Source organism: Salminus brasiliensis, chromosome 20 (genome assembly GCF_030463535.1).
Source record: "Salminus brasiliensis chromosome 20, fSalBra1.hap2, whole genome shotgun sequence".
Lineage (NCBI taxonomy): Eukaryota > Metazoa > Chordata > Actinopteri > Characiformes > Bryconidae > Salminus > Salminus brasiliensis.
In genome coordinates, this window is record NC_132897.1 from 22,113,811 (window position 1) to 22,140,930 (window position 27,120).

The 27,120-nt window shown below is 38.7% G+C and overlaps 2 protein-coding genes and 1 long non-coding RNA gene across 3 annotated transcripts; 1 reads left to right on the forward strand and 2 right to left on the reverse strand.

Moving 5' to 3' along the window:
* Positions 1-941: 941 nt before the first annotated feature.
* LOC140542194 (arrestin domain-containing protein 3-like) lies at positions 942-12,336 on the reverse strand. Its single transcript, XM_072665079.1, has 7 exons — positions 11,894-12,336; positions 11,688-11,729; positions 9,132-9,192; positions 7,847-7,991; positions 6,564-6,660; positions 6,184-6,437; positions 942-3,561 (listed from the first exon to the last, which is right to left on the reverse strand). The coding sequence occupies exons 1-7, from the start codon at positions 12,153-12,155 to the stop codon at positions 2,959-2,961; spliced, it is 1,464 nt and encodes a 487-aa protein (XP_072521180.1). The 5' UTR covers positions 12,156-12,336; the 3' UTR covers positions 942-2,958.
* Positions 11,514-16,367, forward strand: LOC140542196 (uncharacterized). The gene is made up of 2 exons (XR_011977981.1): positions 11,514-11,755; positions 14,599-16,367. It is a non-coding gene; the product is annotated as an uncharacterized lncRNA (long non-coding RNA).
* Positions 14,247-25,117, reverse strand: LOC140542195 (arrestin domain-containing protein 3-like). The gene is made up of 8 exons (XM_072665080.1): positions 25,028-25,117; positions 22,060-22,358; positions 20,988-21,029; positions 20,739-20,799; positions 19,679-19,823; positions 17,716-17,812; positions 17,331-17,584; positions 14,247-16,119 (listed from the first exon to the last, which is right to left on the reverse strand). The coding sequence occupies exons 2-8, from the start codon at positions 22,319-22,321 to the stop codon at positions 15,667-15,669; spliced, it is 1,314 nt and encodes a 437-aa protein (XP_072521181.1). The 5' UTR covers positions 22,322-22,358; positions 25,028-25,117; the 3' UTR covers positions 14,247-15,666.
* Between the last annotated feature and the right edge of the window lie 2,003 nt (positions 25,118-27,120).

Here is a 27,120-nt window from a genome sequence, read left to right on the forward strand (position 1 = left end):
GAAAAGGGATTTGAATCTTTTCCAGATGTGGTTTGAGTATTTGTATTCTGTGTCCTTTTTTTTTTTTTTTTTAAATAATCATTTTCCTCAGTAATTTGAATTGTTTAAGCAACTTAAACTTTTTCAAGTGATCTGAATCTTTTTTTTTTTTTTAAATCAACTTGAATCTTGAAATTATTCAAATCACTGATCCAGACATCTTGAAAAGGGTTCACTGATCACTGATTTAAACCTTGTTTTAGATCTTTTCCAGAAGCAATTTGACAAAATTACAAAAGCGATTCAAGAGCGCTTTCAGTCCTTTTTAATAGACTTGGAAACCTTTTTAAAAATCTATTTAAATTCTTTTCAAAAGCAACTTGAATATTTTTTGAAAAAAATACGAATATATATAATATGAATATTATTTTCAAAGAGAAAGAGAATTTAAGTGATTTGAGTCATTTTGAATTCTTTCTCAGATTTTCTGAGCAGAAAATCTTATTTCAATCCTGTTTAGAAAAGATTTCTATCTTTTAAGTGTTTTTACAAATGTTGCTGCAGTTACTGATGTGTGCAGGCATTTCTGGAGGCCCAGAGTGATATATATATATTTTATTTATGAGTAGATTAAAGCTTTTGAAATTTAACCTTTTGGAGGTGTGGTTTTAAATATTTTGAACAGTGTTTTGATTCTTTTAAAATGTATTTTAATCATTTTATAACTTATTTGAATTTAGGTGATTTGAAATGTGTGGTCTATCTAGTAGTAAGTGAGACTTCCACATCCAATATGTTATAGTTTGTATTTTTTCAGAGAGCATTTTTGAGCATTAGGATTTAGTTACAATGCTTAACAATACTGCATGGGTATGTGTTTTCCAGGATCCATTCCAGAGGCAAAAGGGGAATGTGTGGCTTTTTAACACTTCAGTTCTAGGTAGGATACAAATACAACAAGGTTTGTGTTTGTTACCAAAAATGGAATATATTTATTCTGTCACAAATTATTGATTGTGCAGTTACATTTTATTTTTCTGATTAGCATGTTTTAACATTTGCTTGTATATTTACTTGTAGTTATATAGTAGCTGTTTCTTTTTAATGCTGCATTACTGTTTTTTGTTCTGGTAGGGCAGTGGATAACCAGGTCTATGTGGCCACCGTTTCACCATCAAGAAACTCATGAGACTCATGGTTTGTTCCAGATGCATGTAATCCTGAGCAGCTTAAACACTCACCGAGGTTAGCATCTGCAGTTTGGGTGGAATAAGGTGAAAACAAAAGCAGGGTCAGAAGAGGCCATCATGTATGAAGATATTGATGAATTTTACCAGCTCAGGATAAACGAGTTAAAACTAAAACATGAGTCTGCAGAATCACTCGTGCTCCTTTTTTATTATTGATTATAATCCAATTGTTAAAAATTTCTACATTAGTGTCATAACATCAAACGCAGTGTTGATATAGCACTGTTCTGAGGTCCTAATTTGGCTAATATGCATCAACAGATTTCAGTCACTTCATAATATAATACAGATCGTGTTGTTCACACTGAGGCAGTCACTTGTTAGAACAGATCCTTCGCTGCTTGATTTGATCAGGTGTTATCAGAAAATTCAAAAGGCACAATTTTAGTACTTTTACATCAAATATAAAAAATAAATTATGTAAATGTATCAGTCGATATTCAGGGGATTTTCACCCTTCAGGGGACTATGGGTGCCATGGCAAATTCTTTCGTTTGTGCCTCTTGAGGTAGCCTCTTGTGTATTTTGAGGTGTGTTTAAGATGATCTAGCTGTAGAAGCCACCCTCTAAATTTTTACATTGTGTTTCTTTAACTTTGTGGATTTTGTAGATCAATTTATCTTCAAGTTAACTATTCACATCAACAGAAATGTTGACCAGGGACACCCAACTTTTGCATGCCGCTGTATGTAAAGGCACTATAGTTGCTTTATCATTATTTAGGATTGATTAAAGTTTGCATAGCATTTGGCAGTGTTAATGATTTGGAATATTTGATAAGGTTTTCATATAGCTGTTCTTAGTATCAAACTGTTTCAAACCGGTTCAAAAGCACAGAAAATGACACAGCTGTTCCTAATTTTTAAGGACAATAATATAATCTGAAGGCTCTCTAAATGCAACCACACCCTAGGGTTGCCACTAAGGACTATTTTCCTAACACCTAATCTATAGCTAATTTTGTTGAATGGTTGATCATTTTTGTTTAAGATGATCTTGCTGTAGAAGCCATCCTCTTTTCATCTTCAGCCGTCAGACACTGATTTTGGTTCCAGAATTTGCTGGTATTTAGTTGCACAGTAGAACAATGCCCCAGTTATCTTCTAATGTGAAGAGACGGCTTCTTGAACTTGCTTTGCAGTCTTATAGCCTCTTACTGCTTTGTGGGCATACTTCTTTTTTGGTTTTATGCAGCTAATGATGTCTATAAACAAGCAATTTATCTTTTTATAAATTTATCAATTTATCTTCTAGTTAACTATTCACATCAACAGAAATGTTGACCAGGGACACCCAACTTTTGCATGCCACTAAAGTTTGCATAGCACAGGTAGTGTTAATGCGTTAGCGTATTTGATAAAGTTGTCATATAGCTGCTCTTAGTATAGGCCTTTTCGAACAAATATTCATGAGGACAGAAAAGGACACAGCTGTTCCTAAGGCGGATCCGTTCAGCGGTAAACAGCGTTCAAAACAATGATGAGCCATACTGATTTCTAAAAAATAACCAACAATGCACAGCAAGCACCTACTGCAGCAGTATTTGCTGCTACGAAGAGAGATGGCTGGGATCCTAATTTTACCTAAGTGAAAGTCTATATACCTTACAAATTAAGCAATTTTACAGGCATTCATTAAACAATAATGACTTATTATACATGTTTTACATGTTTGTTCTAAATTTATAATCTCCAGCTCATCAGATGAACTAAGACATGTCTAATAATGTTTATTTTTGTGGATAAGGCTCTGGTTGGTTGGTTGGTTTGGCTGAATTTGGCCAGTATACTGGGCCACCTGCTGCTTGATCATAGGCTGGAGCAGATGGATTTGGACAGAACTCTGGGGCACTTGGTGCTGGATGCTGCTGTGGAGCAGAAGGACCTGGATAACCCATAGCTGAGTATGGAGGAGGATTGAAGGCTGGGGCTGGCTGGAATCCTGGGACTGCTTGGTTTTGATTTGGGTAGATCTCGGTGTAGGACGGAGGAGCATCTGGATTAGTTGGCTGTGGATATGCAGGTGAAGGGTTTAGACTGGGGTAAAGTCCAGGGGGTGGTCCAAAAGCAGCACCAGGTGGGCTGGGCCCATATGCAGGCTGAGGTGGGGGATGGGGCCCGAATGCAGGCTGAGGTGGGGGATGGGGCCCGAATGCAGGCTGAGGTGGAGGATGGGGCCCGAATGCAGGCTGAGGTGGAGGATGGGGCCCAAATGCAGGCTGAGGTTGAAAGTTTGGCTGGCTTGGCCAAGGAGCAAGATGTTGGCCTGCAGAAAAAATGGTGACTGGGAATTTGATCTCTGGATCACTAGCATATGGGACATCCAAATAGACCTACGAAAAAAACAGAAGTTTACTATAGTCAGTTACAACAATAATGTAAACACACAGTGTATGCATCAGTAATGACATTTCATTACAATTTTTAAGAACAATAATATAATCTGAAGCTCTCTAAATGCAACCACACCCTAGGGCTGCCACTAAGGACTATTTTCCTAACACCTAATCTATAGATAATTTTGTTGAATGGTTAATCTAAGCGAATAATTTTACTTCAGATGAAAATGACAGTTTAAAGTCCAGCGAAACTGTAAATAAAGGCTTAGGTATTAGGTGTAACACTGTAGGTTTAAACAAACTTTGGCATAATAGTCAGCAGTGAAGTGGGGTATTTACACCCCTTATCAAAGTGTTTGTGAGCTATTGTATTTATGCCATTCCGTACACAAAGAAATGTGATTAATAGAGTGGCTAAATAGATATGGTTTATATCCAGCTGGATATGCACACTGGCAACATCAATTAAAATAAAAACCCAGGTTCTAGCCCTAAAGTTTTCTTTTGGTCATTATTCACTGGAAATTCTAAGGTACTAAGCAGACAAACATATTGCTTTTTAGTGCATTTGGCAGCTAGAAGAAACAAAACGCTAAAACAAAAAAGGCAGTAGTCAAAGGGACACAACTGTAGACGAAATGGAATGGTCGTCAGTGTCTGTGGTGCAAGAGGTATAAACGGTGTGCTGTGTCCGCACTAGGTATGAACCAGGATTTGTACTTTGCACAAGTGCTGCTGTGGTATGCCTTCAAAAAGTTTGTCCAGTGTACAAACCACCTTTTTTTGTCTCTTATACTTTTGATAACCTGAGTTTTGGAAACTTTTATAAACCTATTTTGCAATCATCAGACTCTGCTGCAGCACCAGCCGTTTTTCAAAACTGTAGCTTTGAATATAGTCGACCGGACTGGAGTTAGAAAAGACTGACCTTACGGAGCAGTTACGTAGTGGAAACGTAGTGAAGTGTTAAGGACTTTAAGTCAATAAATTTTAAGTCATGAAAAAAAAGAGAAATTACAATAATGTAGGCGTAAAATATTTATAATGCATTTTTGGAATAGATGTCATTGACTACAGTAACTAATAGCTGCAGCTCTAACAAACACTTGTCTCTCTCTCTCTCAATAACTTGTCATTGTGCCCTTGAGCATCAATTACAGCCTAATGACATCTCCTGCTGTTCACAAGTCGACTTATTGTCTGCTGAGGCATGGCATCCCCCTCTTCTTGAGGGGCGGCCCTCAGATCATTAATTTTCTGTGGCCAGGTACGCTCGCAGGTCGTCTAGCGCACAGACCACGCTGATGTAAACAGTTTCTAATGGTCTGACGTGACACTTGGGTGCCTCTCACCTCCCTTAATAGGGTACTGTTCACAATTAAGCGGTCATCAGTGTGGGATGTGGTCCACTTCTGTGCCTTTTTCTGACTCGCAACCTGCTAATGACGCTCTGACACTCTTCTGTTCCACAGAAGCTCAGTGGCCACTTCTGTCTGAAAACATCCTGTTTGAAGCCTTGCCTTGGGGAGGTACTGTTTATCAATTGTTGAGTGTTGTCTTGGTCTCATGATATCAAAATGGAAGACTGTTTAAATACCAATTCCAATTGAACCAGGAAATGTATTAATCGATTCATGAATCAAACACCTGTTGTGAATTTTGCCATTAAGCTCCCTGTTAGAGAACAGCATGTTAAAAAAGTAATGAAACACTGAACGGTTGGACATGTGCATTCAAAAGTTTACAGAAGGTCACATTAAGTTTACCTGTAAAAGTTAGAGTGCATTTTAGGGTCATCCTGAAATTTCATTCGAAAGCCAAATATCCCAAAATGTAACCGCAAAACACAGATTCTATATTTTCCACACAAAAAGCACTTTACCACGGCTAATGTAGACGTACACGACACCATTTAATGGCGGATATAAGCCTTCTTTTGGGCCCACTACCTGGTCTGTCAGGTTAAACAGACCATCTTAGGTTTATAAATTATGAGGTGTGATCTATAACATGCCATGTTAACATACCGTATTAGAGCCAGATGATAGCAACATGAAAATCAAGGCGACTCATATGAAACTGGCAGTTTCCATTACAATAGTGGATACTAATAAAATTACATACTGGAGGGAATATCTGTTCTTCACTCAATACTTCAGTCTGGAAATGTAAGAAATTAAGCTAAATTCTGAAACGACTCATGAAACTATGGAACAAATACTTTTGTTGTGTACAACTTTGGTTACAATCTGTCTGAAAAAGTTAAGACAGGTACAGGATCTAATTAAAATTATTATATTATGGCTATTATATAAATTAAAGGTGGAGGTGTCCAATCCTATCTGCAAAGGGTCAATATGGCTGCAGGTTTTCATTCCAAACAAACAGAAACACACCTGTTTCATCCTGTTCAATAACCGGTTTTACTCTTCAAACTAAGCAGGTTGCTCTCACTACATTGGAATTAAACCTGCATCAACATTCGCCCTTTGCAGATGCGATTAAACACCCTTGCCATAAAGTTTAAGCTACAATCAAGTGCTTTTTGCACCTTAAGGGTTAAATGTAGCAAGCCTTAAGGTGTGTATATGTATAAGGAAAGAAAATGACACGTACCTTCAGAACATACTCCACTTTGATGATGCCACAGTTCACGGTTAGTTCCAGGTTAGCTGGGATCTGCAGGTCTGTGTTGACTATTTGCTTTGTTCCAATTGGGACAGGATCCCCAGCCACTTTGAAAATGGTTCTTGATGAACGCGTTGAGTTGCCTTGTGCAAAGAAGATCTGTTTTTGCTCAAGACTGTACTTCAGCTTGAGCTCGCGAGATGACGAGTTATCAATGTTGGTGGAAACCCTGATGACATCACCTTCAAAAATGGAAAAAAATAAAAGGTTAAAAACTGCATTGAGAGGGATCAAATGACTGTATTATGGCTTTTCTTGTCTGTACAGGCGAAGTAAATGACAGTGAATTAACGACAATGTAAACTGACCTAGAGCATAAGCCATTCGGTCAACTGTTGCTCTTAATGAGACACTTCCAGAGGTGAAAAGTTTCATCTTTTTGTCTGTAGCACCACTCTGCGGGTTCTGTATGCAAAGGAACCAAAGATAACATCACATTACAACTAAAGATAATAGTTAATAACACTGTTAACTGTTAAGGGTCCTAAAAAGCATTCCATGTGTAGTTTGGCAGCTTTCTTTCAGTACTGTTATGTCTTTACAGCTATGAACTTCCTTACTACTGGCTTTAATGCTGTCTGTTTCATATGTTTGCATCAATTTAGCCATAACAGGATGCTGGTGAATGCATGTGGCCATACCTTTGTAGCTTGCATAGGCTTTACCTTAATTTTGTCTACTATTAACACATTGCAAATGCTAGCTTGAACCTTGGCTATCTCGTTTTGACAAACCCATTATCTGTACGCTGTGTCAATTATTCTGGATGACCAGACCAATAGAAATGCTCTAAATTACTGTAAAGTCACCATTTTGGAGATGCATGTTTTTCATTGGATAGCGACGATTGGTAGACACGCTCACTTCGGCCGGTTTACTGTTCAGTTTTCTTTCTTTTTTGTTCGGAAATAGCTGTTTCCAATGCTACTTTTAGGTGCAAACAGACCCTCTGAACAAAGCAAGGAATTCTCATCTTAGTTATCTTAGGTAAAAAGGTAAAGGAGCACGTATTTGACGTGTCCTCCGCATTTGACCCATCTGTGGTAGTGAACACACATACACTAGTGAACAAGGGGCAGTCAGAGCACACACACCCAGAGTTTTGGGCAGCTCTCCAGCTTGCTGAGCCCAGGTATCAAACTTTCTTGCAGAACTAGACATTCATTCCTTGGTATGCGGATCAACTCAACTAAGTTTACTACTGAACTCTCTAGCTATGTTAAAGGGGCGAGCATGCAGAAGTGCCCTGGATAAGATTCCTTGGGTAATGCTGTTCCTGAAACATGATGGTCCATTTAACAAGCAGGCCTAAAACAATGACCAGTGCTGTGGTGGGAATAATGAGACATTTATATAGTTACAACTCCTAATAAACAACAGCAGTGTTTCCAACATGTAGAAGTGCTGTTTGTCCTGAAATATTGCTGCATAGTTAGGCACAGAAAGAAAAACTAAAACAATAGCATAAACTAAGTCTGCTTTAGAACACAGCATAGACAAGCTTGTTTTGTTCCATTAATCAGCATGAAAGTGAATCAGAATGCTCCCATCTCAATATCATCAACCTATTCGGCTCTTCAGAGTAACATACCATTAAAGGACCACTAGCCTCAATCTTTGGCACAAAGTTGATTTCTGCTTTTGCAGTTTGATCCAGCTTCCAAGAACGGTCCAGTGTAACTTCCAAAATGTACTTAATTGAGCCATGATGTCCTTTAAAAGATGGCGGCATGTTCCTGCAATTAGGAAGATCTTGTTTTAGTTCAGTATTTTAATTAAACCTGTAACTTTATGCAATAATCCCATAATACATAATACAACTAAAATTCTAATGACATTTACGGTAAAAACACTGCATCATGTTGCATTTAAAAAGGTCCACATTCTTTACAGAGAATAACACCTAATGCACTTTTTCTGTTTATTAGTTGAAATTAACATAACGGAAAAGAAAAACATGAATTGTGGAATATAAAGTGACATTTTGTGTTGGTTGATTTTTTTTTTTCCCAAAAAATTTTTAAATAAACAATAAGTGCCCTTTAACATTTCAATACAATGCCATTTAGGACATCAACAAAATATGTGACTGTATCTGTATACCTTAATATAAAGCTCCCAGAACGAAGCAGCTAAAGTCTAATCTTCAACCGTTTTGGTAAGATTTCTAGTCTGATAGTGTCAGCATAGTTAGCTTGCATGATCTTGGTGTGTGTGTGTGTGGGGGGGGCATAACTTTCAGAGGAAAAATGAACACACATGAGTTTGTTTATAATAGGGTGTGAGCGCAGCAATATTTGAATACAATGTTTACATATATGCAGATCACACCCAGATTTCCGCTTCACTGCATTAAAAAGACTGGGTGTTAAAACACAAAGGGAAAACTGTGATCAGATTACAGTCTGATCGGTCATAGGGATTGATAGTGACACATTTAACAAAAGTGCTGTTGAAGATAAATGGAACCTGTCCTTTATATTTGCACGTAATGTGAGTGGAAATGCATCTGCCAAGCGCTGATTAGCGAGTGAGAAGATAAACAAGGAATTGTGAACTTGAGGCTACATGAGACTGGCGTTATTACAGTATTCGGTAGTAAAGGGAGAGAAGCCATGTTTACAGTAATTACTGTAGTAGAACTTGAACAATGTGTGTCACACAAGGGATGTATTTCAATAAGAAGAGGAAACTGAATCCAAGTCTTCCAAAGCTGGCTGTGTTGATCTTGTCAAGGTTATGTTTTTGAGTCTGTGCACTCCAGCAGCACTTTCAGACACTGCATTTTGAGAGTTGTGCAGCAGCTTCGACATGCCACTATAATGTTAATGTCATTATAAAGACCGTACGATAAACATTTGAGAATCAGTACTCACCCATGGGGCAGCTGAAAGCTAAACGGAAATACATGTCTTCCCGGCCTAACCACATTACTGTCTGGAAATCAAAAACAAAACACACTATGTGGGCTTTTTTTATTTTCATAGCAGATACAATAGCTTGCAGTATCTCTGTGCAACCTGACTTGTTAAGCTTCCTTCAATGGTTTCCGGAAAAACACTCGAGAGTATATAAAATTTCTCAAATTGGCCAAGTAAACGTTGTCAGGATTTTATGATAAATGGACCAATAGAAATGCTCCAGATTTATTTAGAATACAGTTTGTTTTGCACTGACTTTCACTGAAAGGTTGTAAATTTATATTTTGGAAATACATTTTTTTTTTATTTGTGACAGCGACAATGCGTTACTCATCTAAATGCACTGATATTCTCTCTCTCGCTATATATATATATATATATATATATATACGGTCATGCCCGAAAGTATTCATACCCCTGTCAAAGTTTGACTTTTATTTAACCAGAAGTTATATTTTTGCCTTGAAACGACACAGGCCTCTCCCAGGAGATAACACGATGATGTACAAGAGGCATCATTGTGGGAAAAAGTATTTCTCAGCTTTTATACACATTTGAACAAAAAGTGGCATGTCCAAAATTATTCATACCCTTTGAAAACTGTCACAGTATATGGGAAAATCCAAAGTTCTATACCATTCCAAATAGTCCAAGCTGTTTTAAAGCATCCTAATTACCCTGATTCATTGGGAACAGCTGTTTTAATCAACTCAACAGGAGAAAAACAGCAGCTCTCTGCAGTTGGTTTGTGGACAGTCATGGCTAAGACAAAGGAGCTCACTAAGGACCTGCGGCTGTGCATTGTGGCCGCTCACAAGTCAGGAAAGGGCTATAAAGCCATATCAAAATGTTTTCAAGTTCCAGTGGCTACAGTGCAAAGTATTATTAAAAAATACAAGAAGTTCCGCACTGTGGAAAATCTCAGAAGATGTGGTCGGAAGCCAAAAGTGACACCTGTGCTGGCCAGGAGAATAGTGAGAGAGGTAAAGAAAAATCCAAGGATCACCACCAAGGCCATCCTGGTGAATCTGGACTCTGCTGGAGGCGACATCTCAAGGCAGACAGTTCAGCGGACACTGCACACTGCTGGGTTCCACGGACGCAGGCCAAGGAGGACACCACTTCTCCAGAAAAGGCACACAAAAGCCCGCTTGACCTTTGCAAATGCTCATCTGGACAAAGAAGAAGACTTCTGATGTTCTGTTTTATGGTCAGATGAAACAAAAATTGAATTGTTTGGCCACAATGATGTGTGCACCATTTGGCGTAAAAAAGGAGAAGCCTTCAACCCTAAGAACACCATCCCCACTGTCAAACATGGTGGTGGGAACCTAATGTTTTGGGGGTGTTTTTCAGCCAATGGACCAGGGAACTTGATCGCAGTAAATGGCACCATGAAAAAAGAGCAATACATCAAGATTCTCAACAACAACATCAGGCAGTCTGCAGAGAAACTTGGCCTTGGGAACCGGTGGACATTTCAGCATGACAACGACCCAAAACACACAGCCAAAGTGGTGAAGAAATGGTTAGCAGACAAAAACATTAATGTTTTGCAGTGGCCCAGCCAGAGTCCTGACTTGAATCCAATTGAGAATCTGTGGAGGGAGCTAAAGATCAGGGTGATGGCAAGGAGACCCTCGAACCTCAAAGAGTTGGAGCTCATCACTAAAGATGAATGGGCAAAAATACCAGTGGAGACATGCAAAAAGCTGGTCAGCAATTACAGGAAGCGTTTGATTGCTGTAATAGCCAATGAAGGCTTTTCTATTAATTATTGAGAAGGGTATGAATAATTTTGGACATGCCACTTTTTGTTCAAATGTGTATAAAAGCTGAGAAATATTTTTTCCCACAATGATGCCTCTTGTACATCATCGTGTTATCTCCTGGGAGAGGCCTGTGTCATTTCCAGGCAAAAATATAACTTCTGGTTAAATAAAAGTAAATTTAAGTCAAACTTTGACAGGGGTATGAATACTTCCGGGCATGACTGTATGTGTATATATATATATATATATATATATATATATATATATATATATATATATATATATATATATATATATATATAAAACACAAAAATGATTATTAATATAATTATTATTATTATTACCAACCACAAAAATTGAGCTACATGCATAAACTAAATAAATAAATGAAAATTGTTGTCTTATATAAAGTATCTAATTTTAATAGCCTGTATGGTAGAAAGATCAAATGCTGAACTCAATCAATTGAAGTCTGCTCTTAAATCGGTTCAGATGCAAATGTGTAAACATACACTTCCACCTACATTTGAGGACATACTGCAGTAAACAGTACCCTCTCCTCCCCTCCCCCCCCAGTCCAGTCCAGTCCCCTCCCCTCCAGTCCAGTCCCCTCCCCTTCCCCCCAGTCCCCTCCCCTCCAGTCCAGTCCCCTCCCCTCCCTGAATTTCACCGCTACGATTTTCCATAAAAGCTTAATAAGCTGGATCTAGATGGGGTAAAGTAAGCAGGTCATACTTACAGGTCTCTCCAGTTACTAGAATGACGTTTGGCTCAGTTTGTGCTGTAGGACAACAGGAAAGGACGCAAGTAAGTATTTCAGCCTTATCTGTTTACGCATGAGAGAGGCTGCAGTATGTGCTGAAAGTAAAGACCTGGTTGGTCTTTATGCTGATCTGGAGTTAAGGCCTGATAGCAGCAGCAGCAGCAGGCGAGCGTGCGCCTTACCCGGTTTGGAGGGGTCCTGGATAAAGACCTGCTTCAGTTTGAAGTATCTCTCGTGGGAGTGGTACGTGTGGTTCCGATCGTGGTGCCTCTCCGTCCACCTCACGTCCGCGTCTCCTTTACACTTGATGTAGAAGCAGCTGATGTTCGCCTCTTTGCTCACTTCCAGAAAGACTCGCCCCTCAACAGCGTCTCCGTTGGTGAAGGTGTTCTGCTCGTTCACCGGGTCGTAGTGTAAAGTCAGCTCCTTGATCGTGCCGGACATTGTTCTTCTTCCTCCTCAGGTTGAAGCTACAGAAGAGCTGTTGAACACATTATAGACCTGCTCAGGTCCGGATTGGAGTAACGAGTAAACCACTTCCTCGTGAAGTTGGTGTTGGGCTGGAGGATATGGAGGGGTGGGAGAGTCCGGAGTGTGTACACAGCGCCACTGCTCCCCCAGGAGGGGCGTGTCCGCAGCGCAGCGCAGCGCAGCACTCAGCTAGTCTGCTCTGGGAGCGTTGGCTCTAAAGACAGACCTATTAAATATTTACGTATATTCATTCAGCATGTTTTTATCAAATTCATATGAACGTATTAATCGTGTAATCTAAATTCAGGTAAACATTAACACGATTAATAAAGCCCCCCCCCCCTTAAAGTCGCGTCGCCCGAGCGGAAGTTCAGTTCAAAACATGGTAGTCACGTGATTCACCTAGACTTCTGCTAGTTCTGCAGGACGTGGCGTGTTAAACCGTGTATTTACACCGTTTATATTTATACAGTTTATATTTGTACAAATATTAACGTGTATTTTATGTATCTTGTCTTTTTTATCATGCACGTATTTACTGCAATGAATGAATGAAATAAATGTAATGAACTGAAGCATGTCAAGAAGTTTGTGTTCTTTCCTCTGTGGTGTCCTTGCATAGATTAGTGCAGCTCAAAAAATAATAAATAAATAAATATATAAACATTTTGTTAATAATTTAATTAAAAAAGAAGCTGTCATGCTATATACATTGACATATTTCAAGCTTCTTTTGTTTTATCATGGCATTTATTATGGCAAATTGCTAATGAAAAGCATTAATCCAATATCTCAAATTATCAGAATATTTCATTTCAAGTTTGAATAAATTACTTTTCAAACTCTATAATTATTGTGTATTTATCAGTCTTGTTCAGCCCACACAACCAGAATAAGACTGTTGTTCAGAAGACACCCTCTTTCATTGACAGGGAGGGGGGACATGTGCACAAGCGACAGGGGTGATCTCAGCCTTGTGAGGATTGTTAAGAAAAGTTGATTCAAGAACTTGAAAATAATCATCAGTTGACACGAGCCACCACCACACACACAGACGTCTCCAGGAAAGGGGCTACAACTGCTTCTGCATGTGAGGTTTACCCACTTAAGCAGAGAGGAAAAAACTGGTTGGTGTACGTCAGTAGGATCAATCTTACCATTACAGAGATTACAACACCAAATAATGTGAGTTATATTCAAACACTGCGTTTGCACTTTCACTCTTTAGGAAAGCTTAGTGTTTGGTTTATTACAAGTAAGGAACAGAGAAAGAACTGAAACTCAGTACCTGCAATGAGATGGCACTCTCACCCGGCTGAGTATTCAGGCTACATTTAATACCCCCTGTGGTTCTTGTGTGGTCTTCAATCACACACCACACTGCTATATTTAACTAAGGCTGTTGCCCTGACTTGAAGGGGAGGGGGAGACAAATCTACCAGGCAGTGTGTTGTTTTTGGTTTTTTTTTGTTTTTTTTCATCATACCCTCTAGCCCACACCTGACATTAGACATGGTGCCAGTAGGTTCCAATTATCTGCTTTAGAGAATCCTATTGTATTGGCAATATTCTCTACAGGGGCCATACAAACTGTGTGTGTGCATTTGCACATCTGTGTCCGCAATAGGTGCATCTTAAAGTAGCTGAATGCATGTATTGGATACAGTGGTGTCCACAAACATTTGGACATATAATGTATGTCACAGACTGTGACATACTACCCGATTCACAGGCATGGCTCTTTACTGAGAAAGGCTTGTTAACATACAAGGCAAAATACAAATCCTTCAGTCTTCAAAATGACAACTTTACAAGAGAAGGAAAACCCTTATGTTTTCAGTGGAACGCAGTGTAGAAACGTAAAAAAAATAAAAGATCAGATTTACATCGTCAAACAGGGAAAATGCTGATATAAAGGTTTTGCGTGACGTTGACAATATGTTAGGGGTTTCAAACCAAAAGATCCTTGTAATAAAGTGTGTTCCTAGACCCAGCAGGATGCTGTGGCAGGAACACTGGAAGTAACTGGAATTCATAGAGAGGCTGCAAACGTTCTTCTCCCCCGTAACCTTTATTTACACGGCAGGAACACTCATACATACTACATATTTACATGTGTGCACACACTATGAACCAAAACAAACGTAGTCAGTGGTTAGTAGACTAACCATTGACTACAAAGTCATGCAGGTCTTTCACTCAGTCACCTTCCTTTTCCATTCTTCCACCAAGCTGCAAGAAGGGACCTCCCATACCCTTCAGTAATGCTGCTTATATTTGGGGTGCCCTTCTCCTAAAAAATACCATTACTGGCCTGAGCTATAAAAAAAAAAAACAAGTGCATATTTATGTTACAGTAAATATTTACGTTCTTTCTTAGTAAAACACTTTTCAGCCAATTTTACTCCTCTTGCAGGTTCTGTTTCTCCCTCCTCCTCTACAAAGGCTGGACTCATCCAGGTAAGACAATCACAGATGCCAATAGATCAGATCAGTTCTGTTTGTTGCCCAAAGCAAGGATAATCAGTCTCAGGTAAGTAATCACAGTCTTTCTATTGTGTTGTGTAAAGGAAAACTGTACATCATCACAGTCCTTTTTTCATTTTCAGACCAGAGCCTTCAAAACCAGCCTTGTTGTGGTCTTGTCAGGGCGCTGGTCATGACTCTTGGCGGTGTTCCAGCAAGACTTTCAAACACTGCAAGCCTGTAATATCATTATTTCACTGCGGTGTTTACAATAACAGTAGGGCTGCAACTAATGATTATTCTCATAATCCGTTCATCGGCGAAGTTACACTGCTCATAAACATCACAAAGATGACAGTCCAAGAACAGTTGTGGAGGAGGTGTAGGTTAATTCTGCAAGTAGTTGCTGTGTGGTTGGCACCACTGTATGGTTGGTAAAGCCTGATAATACCAAACACACAAACCTGGTCATTAGAGAGAAAGATCTGTGTTTTAAGGTACCTTAAAACACCTTGGACAGCTATTGTCAGTTACCTAAAAGCTGTTGAGTGGGTGGGAGGCTGAAACGCAGAGGAAAAACATTGGACCTAATTCAAATCCTTTTTTTTCCCCTGCACACTAAATGCATATTTCTGATGAATTTTTATTATTTCATTGAGCAAAAAGCTTAAAACAAGCAGACATGTTTCAGGGGTGTCCCATCTTATAGACTATACTCATAATAATATATTTTTCTCAGAGCCAAAGCATAACAGCTGCTTAAACATAAAGGAAATTTCAAATATTACAAAAGTGTTTCATAGTGCAATCAGCTGTGTAAATGTTTTGGACTATCTGCGTACAAAAGACGTTCGCATGGGTGTTAGGAATGGTCAAAAACAAAATTCAACAAAATTCAGCGTTTCAGAACCTACTCTCATGACCAATTTCCACTAAAGCCTGAGGAACAGGCACCATGCAGTTTTCCGTACCATAACATTTTATGACTGTATAATCTCTGGCTCATCAGAGGCTCAGCTCAGAAGCGTGTCCGATAATAAATGTTTTCAGGCATGTCGGATGGATGAGACTCTATCTGGTTGGTGGGATTTGCTGAATTTGACCGGTCTCCTGCTGCATTTCCTGCCCCTGCTGGATGATGATGTGGCGTAGAGAGATCTGGATAATCCATAGCAGGGTATGGAGGAGGACTTCCGCTTCCATAGATGTCTGTATAAGAAGGAGGAGGGTCTTCTGGATCGATTGGCTGTGGATATGAAGGTGAAGGGTTTAGACTGGGGTAAAGTCCAGCGGGTGGTCCAAAGGCAGCACCAGGTGGGCTGGGCCCAAATGCAGGCTGGGGTGGAGGATTGGGCCCGTAGGGTTGAAAGTTCGACTGGCTTGGCCAAGGAGCAATACTTTGGCCTGCAGAAAGAATGAAGACTGGGAATTTGATCTCTGGATCCCTAGCATATGGGACATCCAGATAGACCTACGAAAAACCAGAAGTGTACTGTAGTCAGTTATGAAATCATGCACTTTATAAGTAGTGGCACTTCAGTATTGCATTTCGTAGCCACTTGGGCCTGACTGTTATATCTGGTGCTTCCTGTTATTGACCTGCTTTCGGATGTGGTGTGTAGGTTTTTTTTTTGTTTTGTTTTTTTAATCATGTAACAGACGTGATCTAACACTTTTTGGACAATAAAAATAAAACAATAGTGAGCTTCTCACAGCAGATGTTCTGTATCATCACTCTGATTTATGAGTACAGTAACAAGGGCTTTCCGATCACAATGGCCTTCTGAATGTGATCACACTCTCAGCCTATATGCAAGTCATCCCACTGTTAATTAACACAGTATTGCGTTGAATCCGCACATTCAACACATTGCTCTCTCCTGAAAAAGCATTTTCTCGGTGGCTATCGTGAACTTGCTGCTATCTAAAGTCAGATTTAAAATTGTATTAGAGCCAGTTGTCATGAACAACAAAAATCAATGGGACTCGTATACAACAGCAGGTACAATACACACTATCAGTTTTCTGAGATCATTAGCAGTCTAAATCTGCGCCCAGATGGAGGAGGCTATTGAAGTTAGGTGGCTGGTCTGAATGATTGATATTAATTAATAATCATGTGTGATACAGGAACTACAGTAAATTTAGCAACTTCATGCTTTTGTATCAATACCTAACATCCAAAAAAATTGTGCTGGTATATAAAGTTATTACTTTCTTGGTTCTAGGCATTTTTCACTTTTCCACAATTGTTACTTACAATCAGTGTGCACTAGTAAAATGCCTGTCAGCCCCTGTCATCCACCCTGTCTACTTTACAGTGTATAGTTACATTTACATTTATGGCATTTAGCTGACGCTCTTATCCAGAGTGACCTACAAGGTAACTCGTATTATAGAGCTAGGCCAGTCTAGTGTTAGAAGTCTTGCCCAAGGACTCTTATTGGTGTAGCGCAGCATAGTCACCTAGTTCTTTTTATAGTGTTGTTCGTAGAATCTGTTGCCTGTTTTTATTGTATTTAATGCCTGATCTGTATACTACAGGTTTATGTTAAATGTGACACAATACAATATACCATGAAAAGAAATGATTTGAGATGAAAAGTCAAAATTGACTTGATTCAGATTAAGCCCAATCCACAATACTCATACGAACACTGAAGGAAAGAAAATGACACATGCCTTTAGAACATACTCCACTTTGATGATGCCACAGTCAATGGTTAGTTCCAGGTTAGCTGGGATCTGCAGGTCTGTGTTGACTATTTGCTTTGTTCCAATTGGGACAGGATCCCCAACCACTTTGAAAATAGTTCTTGATGAACGCGTTGAGTTGCCTTGTGCAAGGAAGATCTGTTTTTGCTCGAGACTGTACTTCAGCTTGAGCTTGCGAGATGAAGAGTTATCGATGTTGGTGGAAACCCTGATGACATCACCTTCAAAAATGAAAGAATTGAAATGTACATGGTTTAAAAACTGCATTGAGCAGATAAAAAAAGGTTGAATTGTGGCTTTTCATGTCAGTACAGGCCAAGTAAATGACACTGAAGTAATCATGTAAACTGACCTAGAGCATAAGCCATTCGGTCAACTGTAGCTCTCAAGGAGACACTTCCAGAGGTGAAAAGTTTCATATTTTTGTCTGTAGCACCACTCTGGGGATTCTGTTAGGGGGAGGGTAAGCATCATTATAACTAAACATAATCAGATATACAGTTTACTAGGCTAGCCTCTGTGAGCTAATTAGCAAGCTACCAGCATCTTGCTAATTAGCAGTGATTTCTATGCAGTGAGGTTTTGCTGTTGAAACTTGATCCATTTCCTTCCTCCACCAAGTCAAATCAAAATAAATGTATTTGTATAGCGATTATTACAACTTTACAGAATCAGTAAGAGGACCAGAGATCATCATCATCATCAACAACAACAACAACAACAAAACATGAAAATCTAAAACCCTCAATGAGCAAGCCAAACAGTGGCACTGAAAAACTCCTTTAGAGCTGGAGGTAGAAACCTTGGGAGGAACCCATCCTCCACTGATCAGTGGAATTATTGATAAAAGGTCTTGAACCACGTCCTTTCAATATCACAGAAAAAACACATTGAGGTTAAAGAAACCACCCCTGCCCTACACTAAATAGCGTACAGTTAACTACACTAGCTTATACTACTGAAAACATAGGTTTAACCCAACTAGCTCAGTTTGCAGTTCAATGGTTTAGCTGGTTTACAAGCATAATCAACCTGACCAAGCTGTAGCAAAGCATGAAGAAATGGTAGATTAACATTTTATTCATTGCAGTGTATACATTCTTGGGAAACTAGACATTCACTCTCCCACTCCTTCTGAATAACAATGTTTACTACTGAACTCTCTAGCTATGTTAAAGAGGCGAGCATGCAGAAGTGCTCTGGATAAGATTCCTGGGATAATGCTATTCCTGAAACATGATTGTCCATTTAACAAGCAGGCCTAAAACAATGACTAGTGCTGTGGTGGGAACAATGACACATTATGTGCATCACTGTCATGCAAAAACTTCTTATCTCCAAAACAGTAACTTTACAGAAAAAGGACAAAATCCTAACTTTCAATGGAAGTCAATGTAAAAATAATTTATTTTAGGTTGTTTTAAGCATTTCTATTGTTCCATTTATCATGACATTTTGACACCAGATTCATATTATGTCAAAAAGTCCAAAATGAGCAGTGCTGATCAGGCTAATGCAAGGTTATTTTATTCCATGCAGCATGCTATATATATATATATATATATATATATATATATATAACTCTAAATGCAGTGATCATACATCTTTGTGTGAGGTTTGATGTCAGTAGCATAAACCAGTCATTAAGCTGCAATCTGTGTACATGTCTGGTGTGCTTAGCCAGTTATTGTTAACTGCTACTTACCACACTGATCCTCCCAGTTTACTCATCATACCCACACTGAGCTTCACTAGCTCAGGGACTGAATGCACTTTGCCCTTTAACTGGAACTCCCTCTGCTGTGCCTAAGCTGTGTGCTGTATTTTCTACCTGAACATTAGCTACTATACTCATTACTGCACTGTACGCTTGGTTTACATGACCTGATGCTGTTTACAACACTAGACCTGGTCTACCTCAATATACTACACCTGAACGTAGTGTACTCTTCCGTTTACATGCATTTACACCCAATTGTAATCACTGGACTACATATGCACACCACTGCTTTCGTCTATAGTACTTACTGTCAATGGACCTTGTCTATTGTCCTTGCTCTACTGTTCCACATCCTTTACCTCTTACTGCACCAGATATTTAGCCTAACAGTGTTAGGCTACACAGTATAGTACAATACAGTACAACCCTGTATTGGTATAATGCCAATAAAGTTCAAAAAAATTAAATGGAACTGAATTGCAGTATCAGCAGTGCAAAAGCGAAAGCAGTGTGGTCAAAGCTCTTTTAGCTCCGCTACAAATGTTGGGAAACATGTATTTTAAGCAACCAACTCATCCCGTCAAGAGTGACTTACCATTAGAGGACCACTAGCCCCAATCTTTGGCACAAAGTTGATTTCTGCTTTTGCAGTGCAATCCATCTTCCAAGAACGCTCCAGTGTAACTTGCAAAACGTACTTAACTGAGCCATGATGTCCTTTAAATGATGGCGGGAAATTACTGCAATTAAGAAGATATTAAATATTGTTTTTCTTACTATTTCAGTATATTTATTTTTAGTGAACTGTGTGATTGTATGTAATAATCCCAGATAAAACTAAAGTTATCTTAAAATTGTAATATTTTATTAATTACAATAATAGACCAGAGTAAACCTTTTTTTTATTCCCTTGAAACTGACCTGTTTCAATATGAAAAACAAAACTCAAACACAAAATGTGACATTTATGGTTATGAAACATATGTTTAATTATTCTTTAGTTTTTTAATATTTAAAATAAATACATTGTTTAAAACTAATAGTAAATCTTATATTTAAGAGTTTCTTTAAGAGGATTTGTTCAATTATTTTTACACAGAAAATCGTTTCCATATGACTGTCTGTTTACCTTCACAGTAACCTCTTAGTAATATAAATAAAACCTCTAGAACCAACTACTTTGGTGAGATTTTAGTCTGGTGGGGTCTGTTAAACTGCAGCATCATGAGCTTGCTTTGGTGTGTGGTGCCATAGCCGTTTAAAAGGCAAATACAGACAGGACAAAACATGGCATCTTTTCACTGGTTGTAAGAAACCATGTTTACTGTAGGTCACCTGAAGTAAAATGTGAATATCTGTGTTTGTTTTATATGGAAAAATTAAAATCACACTGGCAAAGTATTTAGTTAAAGGAATGTAGATAGACTATCCAGATAGGATCCAGATGAGGAACACGTTAATGCAAGTGTAGGCCCAGAGTTCTGTATATTGGCATCATGTCACTACTTCACTGTAATGGTTGTGTGTTTATGATGGCAGTTTAATGAAGAGCACATCAGGGTGCTAAATCAATAGACTTCCCTAAAAGACAAGACACTGCTGAGATTATTTTACAATGAATTACAAAATAAAATTAATCGAGAATCAGTACTCACCCATCCGGCAGCTGAAAGCTAAATGGAAATACATGTCTTCCTGGCTTTACCACATTACCGTCTGGAATCAAAAGCAAAAGAAAAAGTTTAACACATTAAACAAATGTTTAATGTAAAAATCCAAACCCATTCAGAAAGTTTTTTTTTTTTAATTAATATTTGAAATACCCAAAAATGTGCTATGGCTTATAACTTATAGCTGACTTGTAGCTTAAACTGGATGGTGTAAAGTAAGCAGGTCATACTTACAGGTCTCTCCAGTTACTAGAATGACGTTTGGTTCATTTTGCGCTGCAGAACATGACCAGAACATTTACATTACATTTACATTAACGTTTACATTTAAGGCATTCAGCAGACGACTTCACTATTTACACAAGAATAACACAGCTAGTTTAAATAGACTAAAAATTCAAAGATACCTCATTACCTCGTTATCAGACACAAGTCAATAAGGTGAACACGACATCATTAAGTCAAGCAGAAACCGAATGTATTTTAGTAGCCTATAGAAGTTTGCTCTGAGTACATTCTTGCTGCAATGCTTTTATTATGTAATTGCTTACACAGGAAACGTTTCACACTGAACTTTTTGCTGCTTAAATTGAGATTTGTTTGTGTTAGCAGAACATCAATAATGTAACAACAGGGTAATACCAGTGTAACCAGAGTTTACCATGTTTTCATGTAAAACATTCTGTACCACTGGCTTCCCTGACCCCCAAAATCTACTGATGAGGACATGTTTGTTGATGTTGTAATTTTGTAGTCACAATATTAGATATTGCAGATGTTGTAGATATAAATACACTTAAGATGACTTCAATTGCCAAGATAGGATTGTATTACTTTTAAATATTTAAATAATTGTCCTGAGACCCACCAAATAGTTGAACATTGATATATATACTTGGTATATATATATCAGACTGTGTAAAAAAAAAAAAAATAAAAAAAAATAAAAAGGATCTAAATGTGCTTCATTTGAGCTCTGTTCTGGTTGTAAACATTCAAGTGTGTACTGATGTGGCTTTCTTTTCACACACATGTCCCTACAAAGAAATTGATCAGTATGTCATGACCCACAGTTTGAAAAACACTATACTGTATACATTTGCAGGGCTGTAATTTGGTGTATTTTGTGAATCTACCAGAGTTACCTACACTTCTAACAGTGGGGGAGCCAGAACTTCCAATCCAGGTGATTTTCAGGCAAAAATAAACGATATAAACACTATAAATATCTCAAATATTACACTATAATATAGTAGGGTCACGTGGTCAGGAAACACCTGCTGCTCTGGTGTAAGGTGCTCCTCACCCGGTTTGGAGGGGTCCTGGATAAAGACCTGCTTCAGTTTGAAGTATCTCTCGTGGGAGCTGTACGAGTCGTTGTCGTCTCCGTTGCTCTCCGTCCACCACACGTCCGCGTCTCCTTTACACTTGATGTAGAAGCAGCTGATGTTCGCCTCTTTGCTCACTTCCAGAAAGACTCGCCCCTCAACAGCGTCTCCGTTGGTGAAGGTGTTCTGCTCGTTCACCGGGTCGTAGTGTAAAGTCAGCTCCTTGATCGTTCCGGACATTGTTCTTCTTCCTCCTCAGGTTGAAGCTACAGAAGAGCTGTTGAACACATTATAGACCTGCTCAGGTCCGGATTGGAGTAACGAGTAAACCACTTCCTCGTGAAGTTGGTGTTGGGCTGGAGGATATGGAGGGGTGGGAGAGTCCGGAGTGTGTACACAGCGCCACTGCTCCCCCAGGAGGGGCGTGTCCGCAGCGCAGCGCAGCGCAGCACTCAGCTAGTCAGTAGCTCCCTTATTAGAAGGACTGTCTTGCAATAGGAGACTAATGTGTACTTATTTATCATGTTACATATTTATCATTTGTTTTTACGCTTTTACAATCCAGTGACGCCCATTTCCACTCAAATAGCTGGTTTGGTTGAGGGCCTTCAGGCCTCAAGTTGTTATTTTGTCCGTTATTAAACCCTTATCCCTTCTTCCGAACAGCTGCCTGTTTCAGTTATGTATAGTTTAGGAATCTCCACATTGAGGATCTAGAATTTGTGTATTACTACCATTACCATACCTTGTATGTGGGGTCTATGGACACTAGCTCTGGATATTCAGAGGGAATGACTAAGCCCTTTTGTAAGTGTCTGTGGACGAGAACATCTGCTAAATGCCATGAATGTAAATGTACTTCCAACCAAGATCCTAATGGACCCCATTCAAGGACCTCTGGGAGGGCTGGAGACCACTGCTGTACTCTGGTCGTCCCCACAGCAATATTTCCACTCACTCTCGGCTCAAATGACAAGCTGTTCGCTTTATTGCACAGCTGCTAATGGTGCACTCGTTTACTCCTCGTTTACACTCATCACTGCGTAAGGTTTCTACCTAGAACACAGTGCATAGGATAGAAGTGAGGGAGACAACGAACAGAATTCAGACAGCGTTGACATGCTCTGTTTCAATTGAGTACACGTTTCAGAACATGGGAACAGGTGTCCGTGTCATTAGGATCATAAAAGCTGTCACAGCTGAGAAATCTTCCATGGCTGTCCAAGAACTGTTGTGAAGGTACTGTTGTAGGTTGATTCTACAAGAACCTTTGTTTCCTTTTCATATTTTCCACAGATAATAAAGCATAACTAAATTAATAACTTCACCACCAGCACTCAACAATTAAAGCTGATAATACCAAACACTCAAACACCCTGGTAATCAAAAACAGTGTTTTAATAAATGATAAAGGACTTTAATACAACTCCATACATTCTTCTTAATTCAAAATGAACAGAGCTGATAAAAATGTAAACACATATTTTGGTATTTTCTTACCAAATCATGTTTCCGGTCCATTTTTACATGGGAATAATCTTTAAAACAAGCTCAGATGTCTATTGTTAGGCCTTACTTTTTTGTGCCGTTTGCAGAACCTGGGGAAGCCACAGAAAGCATATTCAAGTATTCCCAAAAGTATTTGGTAGTCCATTAAGCAGTGTAAATGTCCTTCCCACAGGTCTTATGGAGGGTCTCAACCTCACAGCCATATACATACATATACCATATACAATGGTGATTAGTCACTGGAAAGAACCATGTTTACCTCATAATTTATTGTCATGGTCAATTCCAATTAAAGCCTGAGGAAGCAGGCACCATGCAGTTCTCCATAACTGCATAACAGTCTTCAACACCTCAGATAGAAAACTCACAAGCATGTCTAATAATGCAGTTTTTTTTCAAGGCTTTTCAGTTGGATAAGGTGCTCTGGTTACATTTACATTTACGTTTATGGCATTTAGCAGACGCTCTTATCCAGAGCGACTTACAAGGTTACTCGTATTACAGAGGTGGGCCAATGTAGTGTTAGGAGTCTTGCCCAGGGACTCTTATTGGTGTAGCGCAGCACAGTCACCCAGGCTGGGAATCGAACCCTGGTCTCCCACATGGTGTTGTTGTAACGCAATGGTAGGTGGTGGTGTTATCTGGTTGGTTGGTAGGATTTGCTGTATCCCTAGCCTCCCCCAGAATTTGTTTTTTTTTTCTTTGTCAGAACATCCTGTTAGAAATACAGGAGTCAGGAGGCTGGATATTCAGCATTGCAGTTTATTTATGTGCAGTCTGATCCAGTCCAAAGAATTCATAGACTCAGAGGGTTTTACCTCACTGTACTGAATGGGTGCAAAAGGGGTATGGGAATGTTTTTAGCGAATGTTTTTGCGTTTAGGCAATAATTGCATGAATACTCCTATTCATAAGAAAAAAGGCAATGGCTAGAACTTTAAGAGGAGAGTACCTGCCAACCTGCTGGGCAGAGGACGGACAAACCATGAACTGGCAACAGGCATTGGGGGAAGCAACAAACATTATTCCATCTGGTCTTAACACAACCATGTTGCACATGGGAGCTGTGTGCCCATGCTAACCCCTGTCCACCATCAAAAGTACTTAAAATGGACAAGCAAGAAGCAGAACTGGACCTTGATGGAAGAAAGTTGTCTGGTCAGGTGCGTGCCGTTTTGTTTTATATGACATGGACGGCTGGGTGTGTGTGTGTACAGTGTACATCGTATACAGCAGACTCTGCCACTCTATTATAAATGCCATTTGATATCAATGTTAAATTATACTCTTGTATTCTTAAGGACAGTCTCTAAAAAGTTGGGTTTGACTAACACCAAAAATATCCGGACAATGGCAGTTGTAAAAAAAAAAAAAAAGGTGATTGTAAAAAATTGAAAAGGTGATTCATCATTGCAACGTTTGACTTTGCTTACTCACCGTCATGTGTCTTTTGATGATAGTGTCACAGTATCACCCATGAGGCTACATGGAAAGCTACATGGAAAAACACATCTTCCAGTCCTAAGCACAGTACTGGTAAAAAAGAATAATAATAATAACAATAATAATAATAATAATAACAAAAACACAGTTTAAGGAATGAATGCATTTTGCCTTAGTTTCTAAACAGGTCAAAATGATGGTAATGTTGGGTGCAATAATATATTGGTCAAAAACATACAAAAGTTGGTTAGATATGAAAGTGAAAAATATATTCTGTGTCTTTTAGGTTATTTTATGACACATTATGATTTTTTAATTAATTTATTCATTTATTTATTCATTTATTGGAGCAGATACGTTTCGAAGTCAAGGAAAAGTAGGGAAGTATTGATGTATGAAAATTTTAGATGGTTGTAATGAAGCATTTCTAACATGAAATTATAACCTGGGGACATAAAAGTTCCCCTTAATTAAGGAATTCATATCTAAAAAGCCATTTTTAAAACTTCAAATAACCTTTTGGCACTTTTATTGCAGTACTATAAAGGGAAGACTTTGATTTTTAGTATATATGTGTAAAATGAACAGGAACTCCCCTGTGTCTTACAGTAACCCCCTACCATTCAGAGAAAGGTGGGATGAGTGGAATAAGGCGTGGACAACAGCTGAATTGACTTTCTCTCCATAGAAGTGATTATTATCATTATATGATGCTTCATCATTTTTTTTATAGCAGTCATTTAGCACAGTCATGCTGCGCTCTGAATGACAGTCTGCTCTTCGAATCTAGAAAATCAGCATAGAATTATAATAAAAAGTGATAATTGAAAATAAAAAAGCAAATAAATTAATCTATACATTATAAGTTCTTTACACAGCATGTCTGGATGGATCTGGATTTGGTACAGTGGCAGAGTGGTGCTCAAGACAGTTTCCTATCTTCAGTGATGCACACAAAAGCTATTCTACACTCTTTACAGAACCGTTGTTGTAAATGAGATGAATGTGAGTTTAAAGAAAGTTTTTCACGTTTTAATTAAACCTTCAGGAAATGTTAGCATTCCAGGAAGAACCTTAATATTGGTAGAAACCTCTACAATGTGAGAAGTTCTCATCTGCAAATCTCTTTTCCAAAGAGATTTTCTCTTTTACATGGTTAGAGAACCAAAAGTGGCTCCTCTGTGGCATCACTTAAAGAAGCCATTATTGTTCCTTGTGGAGAATCTTCAGTCTTTCCAGTGAGTAACAGACAAGGTTCATCTGTCTAAAATAGGTGGGGCTGGTGTCTGGATTGGACTTTCTAGACTTTGGCAATAAAGTAAAAACAGCTAGTGAGCCACAGTTCAGCTGATGCAAACACCTTGTTAATGAGAGAGGTCAATGAGGTCAAAATGAAGCAGATGGGCTACAATTGCAGAAGACCACATCGTTGTCTATCTATAAACAAAATATATGATAATGTTTATTAGTGTGCGCTACCCGTCAGACAAATGAATCCCCAATTTTTTCTAGATTTTATTGACATTTTAGGACTTCAGGTCCAGTGAATAAGTTTAACCTTAAACCTTTTTGGAACTGCTGCCTGTAGGCAGTACAGCAGTAGCAGTGGATACCACAATGACACACCACTACCTAGCATTCACAGAGATGAGATGAAAGAAGTGGTTTTTATCTATCTATCCATCCATCCATCTATCTATCTATCTATCTATCTATCTATCTATCTATCTGTCTATCTGTCTATCTGTCCATCTATCTGTCTATCTGTCCGTCTATCTATCTGTCTATCTATCTGTCCGTCTATCTATCTATCTATCTATCTATCTATCTATCTACAGCTCTCTGGCTATCTATCTATCTATCTATCTATCTATCTATCTACAGCTCTCTGGCTATCTATCTATCTATCTATCTATCTATCTACAGCTCTCTGGCTATCTATCTATCTATTTACAGCTCTCTGGCTATCTATCTATCTATCTGTCTATCTATCCATCTGTCTATCTATCTGTCTATCCACCTGTCTATCTATCTGTCCGTCTGTCTATCTATCTATCCATCTATCTATCTATCTATCTATCTATCTA